The 14,564-nt window shown below is 35.8% G+C and overlaps 1 protein-coding gene across 1 annotated transcript; it reads right to left on the reverse strand.

The window, feature by feature from the left end:
- Positions 1 to 11,470: 11,470 nt before the first annotated feature.
- On the reverse strand, positions 11,471 to 14,117 carry LOC145948560 (uncharacterized). The gene is made up of 5 exons (XM_083058229.1): positions 14,026 to 14,117; positions 12,458 to 12,573; positions 12,102 to 12,263; positions 11,838 to 12,021; positions 11,471 to 11,735 (listed from the first exon to the last, which is right to left on the reverse strand). Exons 1-5 carry the CDS (start codon positions 14,115 to 14,117, stop codon positions 11,471 to 11,473), a joined length of 819 nt encoding a protein of 272 aa, XP_082914355.1.
- Between the last annotated feature and the right edge of the window lie 447 nt (positions 14,118 to 14,564).

The raw sequence follows: 14,564 nt of genomic DNA on the forward strand, positions 1-14,564 counted from the left end.
TAATACACCATGCATAACCAACTTCAACAATCGTAGCGAGATACCATCCGCACCCGTAGCATTAGATTTTGTCCTTTTGATGGCTCTTTCAATTGACAGCGGCGTGACATACTTCCAATGCAAATCCTCGTCATTAAAGCTCCTGGTGAGCTGACCATCCAAGGTGTCGAGCGTCTCGATCGACGCGCAGTTTTCAGAGGCAGAACCTTCAGAGCCGCCTGCGAATAGTCGGTTTAACTCTTCCACCGTGAAAAGAAGACGCCCAGCTTCCTTAACCTTGATGAGCCCTAGATGCCTCAGGTTACTCCAGACCTCCCGCGCACTACCCACGCGGTTGAAAATCTTAAGGTAGTAGTCACGCTTTTTAGAACGTACCAGACTCTGAGTACGGTTGCGCAATTTCTTATAGAGGTCGTAATGCAGATCACATTTATGCCTGCGCCAAACTCTTCTCGCCAGGTCCCTCCTGCGCATGGCTAAGCGAACATCCTCAGTCAACCATGGTGCCGGCAAGTTCTTAAAATGCCGTCGTTTCAGAGGAGCATATGAGTTGAAAATCTCAAGCAACTTATTATTGAAGATATCAATCTTCACATCCATGTCACCCGCAGAAAAGAGATCCGTCCAGTCAATATTACTGACTTCCGTTTGGAAAAGCACGGCATCGAAGGCACTCCAATCCCTGCATACAATCATCCTCCCCTCTCTCCGCTGTACCCTGATTCCATACTTAACATATATGAGGTCATGAGCTGATAAAAATGGGACGTCATGCTGCCCATGCTCCCTCAGCTTATCCTCATCATCGATTATACACAGATCAATAAGTGTACTAGAATTCCGCAGGTGATGGGTCGATCCGAATGGAACAAGATGAAGGCTTGAAGCAGTCACGAAGGCATTCAATATTTGGCTGTCGAATGTATCTTGATTCATGTCCGCATTGAAATCTCCAATAATGATAAAGTGCCTATAACTAACTTGCAACTCCAGAAAAGATTGGAAGAACTCATTTAAATATCCGGAATTCGGTGGCCTATAAACTACAGCCAATAGTAACTTTGAAGAGTCATTAAATAAAATTTCAGCGATTATAAACTCAGGTCTTACAGCATGTGATCCAGACGAGCTCAGAAGAAGGTGGCCCGCAGACAATCAGAGAGATAGAACGCCACGCCTCCACCCATCCTGCCAACTCTGTCACATCTAGATAGCGAATAGCCTGGCAGCCTCACCATAACATTATGTTATGTTAGGCCTAAGCCACGTCTCAGACATGCAGATGACATGAAAGTCTGAGTTAATGAAGAAGTGTCTAAATTCATCAAAATGCGCACACAGAGACTGACAATTTACATGACAAATCTTGATGTCCTCAAAGTCATTTGTTATTTCAGTCATACTTTATATAGGCAATCTTATCCTTGATTTTTCTGCACAGTATCGGACACTTCACAGCATCCAAGGCAGAGTGCCCTAGCCCACTATGCGATCCATCACGTTCACAATTCTGACACTTCGGTGATTGGTTTCTACTCTTACAGTCCTTCGTTTCATGGTCACCAGCACAATGTCCACACGACGGCCCCGCACTGCAATCTGCAGCAAAGTGTCCAAAAGAGAGACATCTGTAGCATTGCACTACCCTCACGTGATCCGCAAAAAAACAAGACGCATAACGAAGATATATCCGTCCGCTATCAAAAAGTGCTTTACGTGCTGCTGATGACACCTCCACAATACAGCTTGTTGTTCGCCTATCTTGTTTACTCTTAAAGATGTAAATAACCTTAAGATCCATTCCTAAATCACTTTTCAGATTCTGAGCCACAATTTCTTCCTTGATCTCTACTGCAGACATTTCCTTAGGTACACCATGTATGATGAGCCTTGGATTAAATCTCACACTCTCACACACCTTAAGTCCAGCATCAGCAAGACCAGGGTGAGCTTTGATTTTGTCCATGTCAGGAGCAAATGCCTCGATTCTCACGCTAATATCTCTCGCAAGGGTCATCCTTTTGACTTTCAAGCCACAATCGGCAGGTTTTAATACCTTACATAAGGTATCTCTTGTGACCTGAGCCGAGATGTATTTATTTGTCTTGCCTACCTCCGGTGTTATTAGGAAGCTGGTGGTATTGGATAATTTCACCGTCGGGCCACGTGATACCCTCACCTCCAACCCTGAAGAGCCAGTTACAGATGCGTAAGATCTCATTTTCATTTTCCCAGCCTCCACACAGCCCTCCACACTCTTCCTCGCCGAGCCCTGACAACCATGGTCATCCAGAGCTTCTACAACAGCCCTCTTGATATCCGTTGAGAAATTTGCCAGCATCGATTTTTCATCAAGGAGATTAATCAACACCGTGGATACCTCCATAAAGGCATCCCTGCACGCCCTAAAAGCAGCCTCAATCGTCGTTCTTTTATCCAGTGACTCTTTGCTGGACAACAATGACCTAGATATCGCATCACTGTGCCTATCAACAGTGGCCCTGAGCGCATTTACTCTTGAGGAGTTCAATATATCAAAACCAGATCTCTCTAACATACCTGACGCATTTAAATTTCCCGCGCTGGTAGTCTGTCTTGTAAGCCCCCTACTGCTTACGCCACTGTTATCCTGCCCACCAACTCCTACGCAGGCCTCCATATCAACAATACAGTACAGAGACTCTCGGTAAACAAATGTGCCAGGTCAGCTTCCAAGGAGAGATCCACCGTCCCGAAAAATCGTCGAAATATCCAAAGATGGCCAACTGACCAAGTGCAGGACAGTGCAGCACAGAAAAAACAAGTCAAGCAAAAGAAGCCCTTGACAGTAATACACTGTAAAAGAAAAAAGGCCCCGAAGGGCCAAGAAACGGAAGAAAAACAACACAGAATACAGAGCTGTCAAAAATACGTCTGTTTCAATTCACCGAGAAACCGAGAGAGAGAGAGAGAGAGAGAGAGAGAGAGAGAGAGAGAGAGAGAGAGAGAGAGAGAGAGAGAGAGAGAGAGAGAGAGAGAGAGAGAGAGAGAGAGAGAGAGAGAGATTGATTGATTGATATTTATTAGCTTTCTCAGCTATTTGTAAAATACAAGTCTAATTTACATTAATTACAATATACTCCTTTAACTCTCGCTTAAACGCTTCCAGTTCTTCGATTCGTCTTATTTCAGCTGGTAAGGCATTGTACATTTTCACTCCCTCATAAAACATACTCTTCTGTGCACTCGTTGTCCTACGAAATTGTACCACAATGTCCCCAGCTTGCCGTGTCTGTCTTTCATTCTCTTTTCCCACTATTGTTAACTTATTTCTTAATTGATCCGGTAACATATTCTTTAAAATCTTAAAAATAAATATACACACATTATAATTCAGCCTCTGTCTTATGGACATAAACTGCAGCGCTTGCAGCATACTCTCCACTTTGGTATATCTATCACATTGCAATATGACCCTCATGGCCCGGTTTTGCGCTTTTTGCAATTCATTCAGTTGTGTTTCTCCCATATCAATTAACAGCGTCGCACAATACTCAAAGTGAGGCGCTATGATTGACTTATATATAATACATCTAGTGTATGCCGATATGTAGTTACCTATTCTATTTAAAAAACTCACTTTTTTCCCTATTTTCTTTAGCATATAATCACAGTGGTCCTTAAATCTTAACCTATCGTCAATAATTATGCCTAAATATTTCATTCTTTCCACACGCTCTATCTCCGTTCCATCCAAACATTTCAGTGTAATGTTACCTCTCAGTTCTTTTCGTACACTTCGAACTATCATATATTTCGTTTTCCCTGCGTTCATTTTTAACTTATTTGTATTCATCCATCTTTCCACTGTAACAAATGCCATATTCATTTTTCTTTCTAATTCCGCACTACTCCCTCCAGTCACATACACTAGCGTATCGTCTGCAAACATTTTTATACTACATCCCTCCGGACAGACTTTAATTATATCGTTTATATATATTATAAATAACAAAGGTCCTAATACAGATCCCTGTGGTACTCCATATTCTGTGGCCAATAATGTAGACCATTCATTGTTAAATCGTACCTGCTGTGTTCTATTCTTTAAATATGATCTTAACCATTCTAAAGCTGTTCCTCTAATTCCGTATTGATATAATTTCTCTAACAGTCTTTCTCTATCTATCGTTTCAAATGCTCGCTTGAGATCCATGAAAATTACCCCCACCATTTTTGCCTCACTAACTACCAGTTTCCATTCGTCAATGACTGTTTGAATCGCTGTTTCACACGAATACTGTTTTCTAAAACCTGACTGATGTTCTGTTATAATACAGTTATCTTCTAAATACGCCTCAATTTGCTTTTTAACTACTAATTCTAATACTTTCTCGAATATTGGTAACATATTAATAGGCCTAAATTCACTTGCTTTTCTGGCTTTTTCTATTTTTGGAATCGGTATTATCGTAGACGTTTTCCAACCTTCTGGACAGCAACCTTCCCTCAAAGAGTTATTTATTATATCAATAAATTCCTCTTTTATTACATAAAATACTGCTTTAAGTATATCACTAGTTAATCCCTCCTCCGTGCCTTTCTTTTTTGGTAGTTCCATAACAATTTTTTGTAAATGCTCTATTCTAATCATCTCAAAATTTTCCATTATTCCCTCGCTTTCAATAACAAAAATAATTCTTTTACCTGGACTTCCTAACTTATCTCTACTTATAGATTTTACTATGTTCTCAATACTCTGTATATAATATAAATTAAATTTATTAGCTATATTGCACCCTTCAGTATTATCTAATATTTCAAAATCTATATTCTCTATTTTTTTTGTATCCGTTGGTTCGCCCCTTATTATTTCTTTTAAGGTTTTCCACATAGATGTCGGATTTCCCTTGTTATGATCTATCATATTTTCATAGTATTCTTTTTTCTTTGTCCTGATTAGTTTAACCACTGCATTTCTTTCGATTTTAAACTGTGACCAATTTTCATCCGTGTCATCATACAACGCTTTACTGTACGCCTCATCCCTTTTAGCCGCTGCTTCCCTTATTTCATCCGAAAACCACTTTTTCCCTTCCCATATTTTCGGAATTCTAAATTTTTTTCTAGGTGCTGTAGCATCCAACGCATCTACTATATTATCGACAAGTTTCTTCGCTCTCACACTGACATTCATATCTTGGCTTTTTCCTAATTTATTTTCCACTAATTTAATAAATTCATCTACATTAAACTCTTTAAAATTCCTAGCACTAAATTCTCTGTATTTATTATCAATTTTATTCGCATTAAGATCAACTTTTAACCACGCATGGTCCGTTATTTTAGGTTCATGAATTACTTGCACTTCTATTTTATTATTAGCGTAAATTAAATCTATAATTGTCTTACTATCTTTCGTAATTCTCGTCGGTTTATTTACATATTGTTTCATGCCTAAGCTCAACATTGTCGTTTGTAACTTCTTTGTATAAAACGAGTCCAACATAATATCTATATTAAAGTCTCCTATTACTATACATTCTCCCCGTATTATTAATTCTTCTATTATATCCTCCAGAAATCTCACGAACTCACCATGCGATGAACTCGGTGAATGATATATTACTGTTATCACTCCTTTATACAATTTATCTTTCACCTCAATCGCAGCACACCAACAATTCGCTTCTAACTTTTTTACTAATACTATCTCATATTTAATATCGTCCCTTACATATAAAAGAACCCCTCCTGTATTTCTGTTTTCAGCATCACATCTAATCATACTATACCCCGGTACGTTCACTTCACAGTCTTCAATTTCAGCAGTCACTCTGGTTTCTGATAACGCTATGAACGCAGGATTCATTTTCTTCATAATCTGATGCTGTATCTCGTCTTTATGCGCCATCAAACTTTGCGCATTTGTATATAGTATTAATTCCGTTTCCTTCTGTAGTTGCTATTTATCTTCCTCCCATCCGGCCCTCCTCTTCTCCTCCTGTATCGCCCTCTTGAAAGTCGGACATTCCGGATCAAGTGCGCCATGCTCATCATTTATTTTCAAATTGTATGTTTGAATCTTAAACATACAATTTATACATCTTTTCTTTGTCGCTGTACATTCACTCACCTTGTGATTTCCTGCACATTTGTGACATGTTTCATTACGCGTACAATTCTTTGCAATATGATAATAACCCCAGCATTTAAAACATCTTTTAATGTTAATGTGATTGAATGCAGGACACTTTCTCCATCCTACATTCAGTTTCCCTTTTCTCAACATTACTTCATGAGTCTCTTCATCTGCTTCAATTATTACGATACCATCTTTTCCTCTTCTTCCGGACTGATCTTTCTCATTTATTTTCTCTTTAACTATTCTCTTCACTATTCGCATATGAATTCCTTCATTTTTCACGTCAATTTTGTTCTGCTTCTTAATTGTACCTATTAAATCATCATCATTCAACTCCATTTCTTCCTCGCCAATATTGACAATTTTTATCTTAGGTTTCATCCGCGGTGACTCAGTAACGTTAAAATTCTCGCCCAGCTTAGCTTGTACTGTCGCCTTTAGCTTTTCCATTTCTTCTCCAGTCTCACAGCCGAGAATTCCCTTACTTCCTTTTTTTAACTTCGTTATTCCCATAGCCATATTCTTGATATCTACCTTTTCTTTTATCAGTTTTTTAGTTGCTTCACTCTCCTGTTGCACCTTGGGTTTGACAATTATAATATTTTCTTTTTTCTTCTCTTTAACTGCTTCACTATAACATCTTTGAGCTCCTCCACCCGCTCCTCCTTGTATAATTCTTCTCAAGTCTTCCAGTTTAATACTTCCAAATTCTTCTCGAACTATTTCCTTAACCATCATTTTAATTTCCTTCTTACATGCTGTTTCGTCTTTTATTTCTTTCACAGTTTTTACAAGCCAATCTATTTTTACGTCAATACTCGATGATCCACTCGCTCCTGATATTCTATTTCCACTGCTTGATGTCGTAAACGAACCCATAGATCCTGTAGATCCTTGTCTTTCCCTGCTGCTCCCCGCTGCTGCCGGTGCCTTCTTCATATCTGCTTCACTTTCAATTGTAAATTTCTCAAATGGGCCAGGACACGACACCAGTTCGCGATTTCTATCATAAATTTTATGTTTACTTGCACATCCTGGATGGTAAAACAGTTTAATACAAGATTTACATGCAACAACCTGATTTTTTATTGCCTTCTTACATGCCGAGGATCGATACTCGTCATATTCATCGTTCATATCGATAATTACCGGCCGAAGCTGTTAATACCAGCATAGGCGGTCAATTACCTTTGTCCAAATTCACACGTCAGCGCTTTGTGTCCACCTTTAATGTCTACCTGTCGCGTGAAATCTCGATGCCTCATACAAGAAATATAACTCTCACGCTCACAAATCAGCATATTCCTGTTAGATAACACTCATGTCTATTCCCGGTCTATGCAACTATTACTTCAATACTTTTTCGCCACTCTCCCTCACTATATAATCACTTAAAAGTTATCACTTTTGCAGAGCGATGTTTGACACGTCTTCTCTCAGAAAAAAAAGAGAGAGAGAGAGAGAGAGAGAGAGAGAGAGAGAGAGAGAGAGCAATATAGAATCGATTCTTTTCAGCAAAATTGATATAATTAATAATTAATAATTATTAGTTAATAATTTAATAATATAATAATTTAGTAATAACATTTAATATATATTTAATTTAATAATTTAGTAATAATATTAATTAGTAATAATTAATAATTAATAATTAATAATTTTTAACTTACAAGCCGTTAAAATAAAAGATTTTGTAATTTCAGTTTTAAAAATAAGAACATCACAAATAGGCCTTCATATTAGAAATTTATTGAATATATACATATACATATATATATGTATATACACATATACGTGTATACATACATATACAGGGTGTTCTAAAAAGGTGCGGCCAAACTTTAGGGAGATATTCCTCACACCTAAAGGATGAAAAAATGTTATATGAACATAGATGCGGAAACGCTTATTTTAGGAGTTAGAGCTTTTTTCGGAATATGCGACATTACGGCTAATGAGGTAGTGACCTTATCTGCCAGGTAAAAATCAGAAAAATAGTGACCTTTAATGTTATTAAGGGATCATTTTTAATGTTATTAAAGGTCAATATTTGTTATTCAAAGTCAATATTTATTGTTCTGCCAACTTCAAAAGATGCGCATCCCTTGAAGTTGGCAGAACATTGTGGTCACATTGTAGTTCAGTTCTGTACTGTAGATCATCCGTGAAACAATTAAGGTTTATTGTAATTGTACAAAATTACAGCCATGGTTATGTACACAAATGCGGAACTTGCAGACATGCATTTCATTTATGGCTTGGCAGATGGTAATGGCCGGAACGCGCAGCGTTTATACCAGCGTGTATTCAGGCAAATGGTGGACATTTTCAACTTTTGTTGTAACCGTACTCAAGATCACTTAAAAAAATATAAATAAACCTACTGATTAAACGATTGTCGTCCACAATGATTAATCCTAAATTGTTTCTTGTAAGTAATACAGTCAACAGTATTTTCAACATAACTCCTGAAATAAGCGTTTCCGCACTCATGTTTATATAACATTTTTTCATCCTTTAGGTGTGAGGAATATCTCCCTAAAGTTTGGCCGCACCTTTTTAAAACACCCTGTATATATATATACAATATGTATATACATATATATATATATATGCGTCATTTCGTGCACATTAGCATGGAACGCAACCAAAATTGTGCACATTATGCGTTACCTAGTGAGAACATTCGTGGACATTGGCTATGTAGTTCATGTCCACGTTTTCTATGACCACAGAGGGCGTATCGCTTTCAGGGGTCACCTAAAACCGGGCCGTGACGTCTCTCAGTCTTCTCTCTGACACACACAGAACACAGAACATATATAATGAGGTCTTGCAACTATGACGAATTTCAGTGGTGGGGGGTGACTCGGATATTGAAGCAGTTTTTAATTTATATCATCGCCATTATGTGTCGCTGCTATCGACTGCGCTTGGTAAACGCACCTTCAAATTTCTTGTAGAGATGTCAATATATCGAAAATCGAAACAAAATATTGTGTTTGAATATATTCAGAGGTGCCATGGATGTGTTATATATAATTATATATAAAAAATTTTTTACGCGATAATTTCCAATTGATAAACTCTAATTTCTTTTTTGACGCGTGTTTATAGTGCTACAGTAAATATAGTGCTTCAAGTTCGTGCGTGCTCTTTGATTTAATTTGTGTTAAAAAAAACAACGCATCTTCGGATAAGTTGAGCAAAATAATTTTCAAAGACAGCACTACGCGAATGCTTTGAAACATTATTACCTCTTTGTTCTACATTTCATAAGAATAAATTTATTCTTATGAAATGTAAGAATAAATTTATTCTTATGAAATGTAAAACAAAGAGGGAATGATGTTTCAAAGCATTCGTAGCTCGTAGCAGAATCTTAACCACAGTTAATATATTTGAGGGTGCAAACCCATGGAGCGGAACGGCGTACGCAGAAAATCGCGGAACGAGAGCCTCGACCAATCATAGGTATTCCGCTATTTTTGTTGCGCGGATTCACGATCCCTATGTACTCATGAAGCGTAACGAGAGCAGCGCGGATTGCGTGCGACCAATCACGAATCTTCATTTAAAATATGTTCAAACTTTATTTCAATGTTTTAAGCATTAAATTAAATATTTCTAACAGGAAACCCATTAAATGTAACATTTATAAACATGATTATAATAATTACTTGTAAATAGAATGATTAAAAAGTAATTATTGGGACATACTAGTCGTTACGCTTTGCTCATTCCGCTCCATGGGTACCTCGGGATGTGATTTCGCGTAACCTATGTTGCGAATGTGGCACGCACATTGCTCTTAAAAATATCTCCGATTTATATAGTGTTAGCGAACTGTTAATCCACAAAAGTCTTCAGCAAATTATAAAATAATAATAACTGCCAGGTAATATAGATAATGATATTAAATAATATAGGTGTTAATTTAATTATAACATCCCTGAAGCATATACATGTTCAAAAGGCGAAAGATGTTAAATATCCTTCAATGTCCTTTGAACGTGTGCTGTCAAAATATAAAAAATAGTGTTTATTATAGTGTTTATATTCTATATTTCAGTTTATGTAAAGTGCAAGCAAATTTTTAATAAGTAAAATGAATTCAAAAATCGCTTTTTTGTGCATCTGCAGACTATTAAAAACATATAGAAAATCGCCAGTACACCATTGGAATCAGAAAAATATTCAAAGAAAGTTGCTCTATTTATATATGCTCTATAAAAGAATGGTGAAAAGAGAAAAGAGGATGAAACAGGAATGCTGCAATGGGTCCACTTTGCTCGATAGGATCCAGCCGCAATACCCGCATTTTTTGTTCTGAAATTAATCTCTTATGAAGAAAAAGGATAGACTTTATATAATAATAAATATCAAAAAAGTAACAATTTTAATTCTAAAAAGGATTAAAATTAAAAAAAAATAGAATTAATTATCTTAATTGATTGTAACTAGAATTTATAATAAAAATATTTCTTACCATTTGTGATATTTTCTTGTTCATATTCTTATTCATATTCGTTTTATTCGTTGTGTTGTGTATATTGACACTTCGAGATACTTAATCTCGTAATATTGAGCACATGTACATGAAATTGCGTATTGCGCAGTTCTGCCGTTCTGCGGACAAAAGTTATCCGCTGAAAACCACGGAAAGTCGCTGAAAATCACGGAATGCTTGTGATTGGTCAAAGTTTTCGTTCCGCGATTTTCTGCGTACGCCGTTCCGCTCCATGGGTTTGCACCCTCAGGGTGCCGTCACATGGGGCGTAAGATGCGTACGCGCGTATTGCTGCGTACCTTGCATATTCTAGTAATATGCCAGAACTTACGCCATTTAAAAGTACCTTATTCACATGGAGCGTATTTCGTTAAATTTCGCGTAAAGTGTAACTAGCTTAACCAATAACAGAACAGGCTTTCTGTTGTACAATAGAACAGAAATACTAAATGGATTCTCGATTAGTTGTTATTATTTAGGCGTATTGTTAAATACGCGCCATGTGAATTAGGTACTTGGTGCTTAGTAAAATGTGCGCGTAATCATACGGTTAAGTACGTATTCGTTGCCATAACAGAAGAAGAAGAAGAAGGTTAAGTACGTATGTACGGTGAAGTAAATGAGGTGCAGCGTATATAAATAAAAGGTATGTAAATAATAAATAATAATAAATAAATAAGAAAATATATAAATAAATAAATAAAAATAATATTTTAACAGGTTTCACACGTATATATTCCGCGATTAAATACTCATAAGTGCTAATAATAACAATTATTAATTTTGATAAACTAATTAAAAATAAAATATTCTAATTTTTATTATTTTAATCTTTATTAGATAAGTATAATACATGAAAAATCTTTCGTAGGTTTGGGGACTTGTGAAAGAATGTCGATAGAATCGAACGTCCGTGGAGAAATACTTGTAGGTGTAGATGTTCGTGAAGAAACATAGAATGTCTGTAGAGAATTGTTATCCGAAATTTGAAGCGTTGTTAAAGGCCCAGCTGTAATATTACCCTCATATTGCTCGTTTTCGGTGTCAAGTGAAATTACTTCATCATTTTTAGCATTAGCATCTGTCAACGAACTCACTGTCCTAGAATATCATAATAAATGGATTACACATGTGACAAACTCTCTTTAATTTCTGATAGAATAGAAAAAATATATATAAGAATATTAAAGAGTAAGAACTTACGGCCGTGTCTGCAATGAATCGTTTAGAAATGCCATAAGCTCATAATATTGAAATTTAGATTTATTTTCAATGGCATTAGCGCTAGATCCGCTAGGTACATACGCCCGAACCTTCTTACGAGCTTTTATATAATTGTCTCGTAAATACTTCCATCTAGCCTTAGCCTCTTCTGGACTGAGGAAACCTTGATAAATAATTGATTTTAAAATTCATTTATATATGCAATAAAATAAGAAAAAGATTTTTCTAGATGATTAAATATACCTTGTAGTATGTTCGACACTTCTATCCATAATGCTTTTTTGCGTAACAGTGTCCTCTCTGAAGCAGGTACACGAAGATCATATAAGCTAGGTTTGCTTCTAACTGCTTCGATTAAGAGTTCGTTTAAATTTTCTTTTTTGCCAACCGTTGAATTGTTTTTAACTGTTAAATATAATTATATTTTTAATTTATTTAATAGAGTGAAATGAATGAAAAGATATGTATAGTAATCATTGAAAAGATATGTATAGTAATCATTGAAAAGATATGTATAGTAATCATTGAAAAGATATGTATAGTAATCATTGAAAAGATATGTATAGTAATCATTGAAAAGATATGTATAGTAATCATACCTATTGTCACGACATAGTTTTCGTCAACATTGATATGGTCTACTCCTTCTATGTAATCTTTGAAGCACTCGTGCTCAGCAAAGTTTGTGGTAAATTTAAAAATCCATCCACAGTATCTATTGGGTTGTTCGGAAAGTCATTTCGTTTTTTTTGCATGAAAATGAAAGATGAAAAGAACGAAATAACTTTCCGAACAACCCAATACATTTGTGCTGTATTAAAAATGAAATATGTAAGTGAAGATACATGAGACACAACAGGTTGCTCAAACTCGTCCAGCATGCAAATGAAAAAATAATTATTGGACACACACGCTGGGCCATAAAATATTCATTCAATACTTACAATTAGACATAATTCATTGCTTGCACGATATAACGAAATAATTTTAAGATTTACTTGGTGAATATTATTTTCAGAATTTCTCAGAACAATTTTTATATTCCTTTTTCTGAACATTTTTGAAAGATGCGTTAATTCGTATAAAAATTCGAACTTTCTCAGAAAATTTTAAGATTTTCTATATGAATTGACACATCTTTCAGAAATGTTCAAAAAAAGAAATCTAAAAAATTGTTATGAGAGATTCTGAAAATAATTTTCACCAGAGATAACCTTAAAATTACTTTGTTATATTGTGCAAGCGATAAATTACATCTAAATTGATAATTTTTATTTATATAAAATTTGTTCTTACCCGAATTTGGTTCATTTTTTTCAGCACACATCGAAACACATTCAGCACGAACGAAAATTATGCTTCTTCTTAAATGTTTAACGGCCTCGGGTGACCAATGTTTTATCTTGCCGGCCATAAGGAGAAAAATATGCGTAAACAGAGAGAAGCCTGAGAGAGGCCATGCCGGCGATTTTCGTGGGACGCTTTTACTAGGTCGTACAGTAGCGCCGTGCATCCACTTTTAGGAATTGGAACTACGTATCCACATCCACTTTTCGATACCATCGATTATTTGGTTCATGTCCGTGCTAAATACATCCACTTTCATTTCTAGAAGTAAAATCTAAAATCATTTTTTACGCATGTGTGTCCACACATCTTATATCCATAAATTATAGATAAGAAATACATTTCGCGTATATAAATAAATTTAAAAAAAGAGATATATATTGGATGATTGCAAAAGTTCGTGCCCGATTTGCATAGATGGTGGTAATAACTTCAAATCGGGCACGAACTTTTGCAATCATCCAATATACACCGTCTGTCCGAAAAATTCCGGGACTGATTTTTTTCCCGGCTTACAAGTAATGCCATCTGTTAATCAATTAAATAACCTTTTAGTAGCAATATTCAGCTATATTCATGTATTTTTTTAACAAGCTGCGTTCATTCTGTACTTAGTACCAAGCTTATGAATTCTTTTTGTTTTTTTGATCCGTTAAAAAAATTGTCATGGAGCAGAGAGCAGTTATCAAATTTAATTTTAAAATTGGTAAAACGGTTACGGAAACGTATAAGTCTATGAAAATTGCTTACGGTGATAATTGTTTATCACGTTCAAAAGTTTTTGAGTGGTATAAACGATTTAAAAAAGGTCGACAGTCACTTGAGGATGATGCATGGTCTGGGCGCTCCGCTACAAGTTCGACAGACGCAAACATCACAAAGATTCGTGATCTCCTGCTCATTGACCGTCATTTCACATGCAGAAGGATCGCAGAAGAGACCAACATTTCTAAAACAATCGTTCATGACATTATCCGGAACGTTTTACCAATTTTAAAATTAAATTTGATAACTGCTCTCTGCTCCATGACAATTTTTCTAACGGATCAAAAAAACAAAAAGAATTCATAAGCTTGGTACTAAGTACAGAATGAACGCAGCTTGTTAAAAAAATACATGAATATAGCTGAATATTGCTACTAAAAGATTATCTAATTGATTAACAGATGACATTACTTGTAAGCCGGGAAAAAAATCAGTCCCGGAATTTTTCGGACAGACGGTGTATATATATATACAAGATCTTAATCCGATAGGAAATAAAACCATAAATTTAATGTTGTCCTTTAGAAAAAATCCTCAACAAGATCAAAGAAGATACAATGCTCCACAAGCAAATGAAATAGCTGTGGTCTTTAA

Source organism: Prenolepis imparis, unplaced genomic scaffold, assembly GCF_030444845.1.
Source record: "Prenolepis imparis isolate NDT839.2.m4 unplaced genomic scaffold, iyPreImpa1.0 SCAF_462, whole genome shotgun sequence".
In the NCBI taxonomy this organism is placed as follows: Eukaryota; Metazoa; Arthropoda; class Insecta; order Hymenoptera; family Formicidae; genus Prenolepis; species Prenolepis imparis.

Excerpts from the sequence above, each read along its gene's own strand:
- LOC145948560 (XM_083058229.1), bottom strand. The coding sequence starts at position 14,117 with ATGACGGTCAATGAGCAGGAGATCACGAATCTTTGTGATGTTTGCGTC. Across the intron at positions 12,264-12,457 it reads AAACTATGTCGTGACAATAG|TTAAAAACAATTCAACGGTT; the intron begins GTATGATTACTA and ends TATATTTAACAG. Across the intron at positions 12,022-12,101 it reads AGTGTCGAACATACTACAAG|GTTTCCTCAGTCCAGAAGAG; the intron begins GTATATTTAATC and ends TTATTTATCAAG.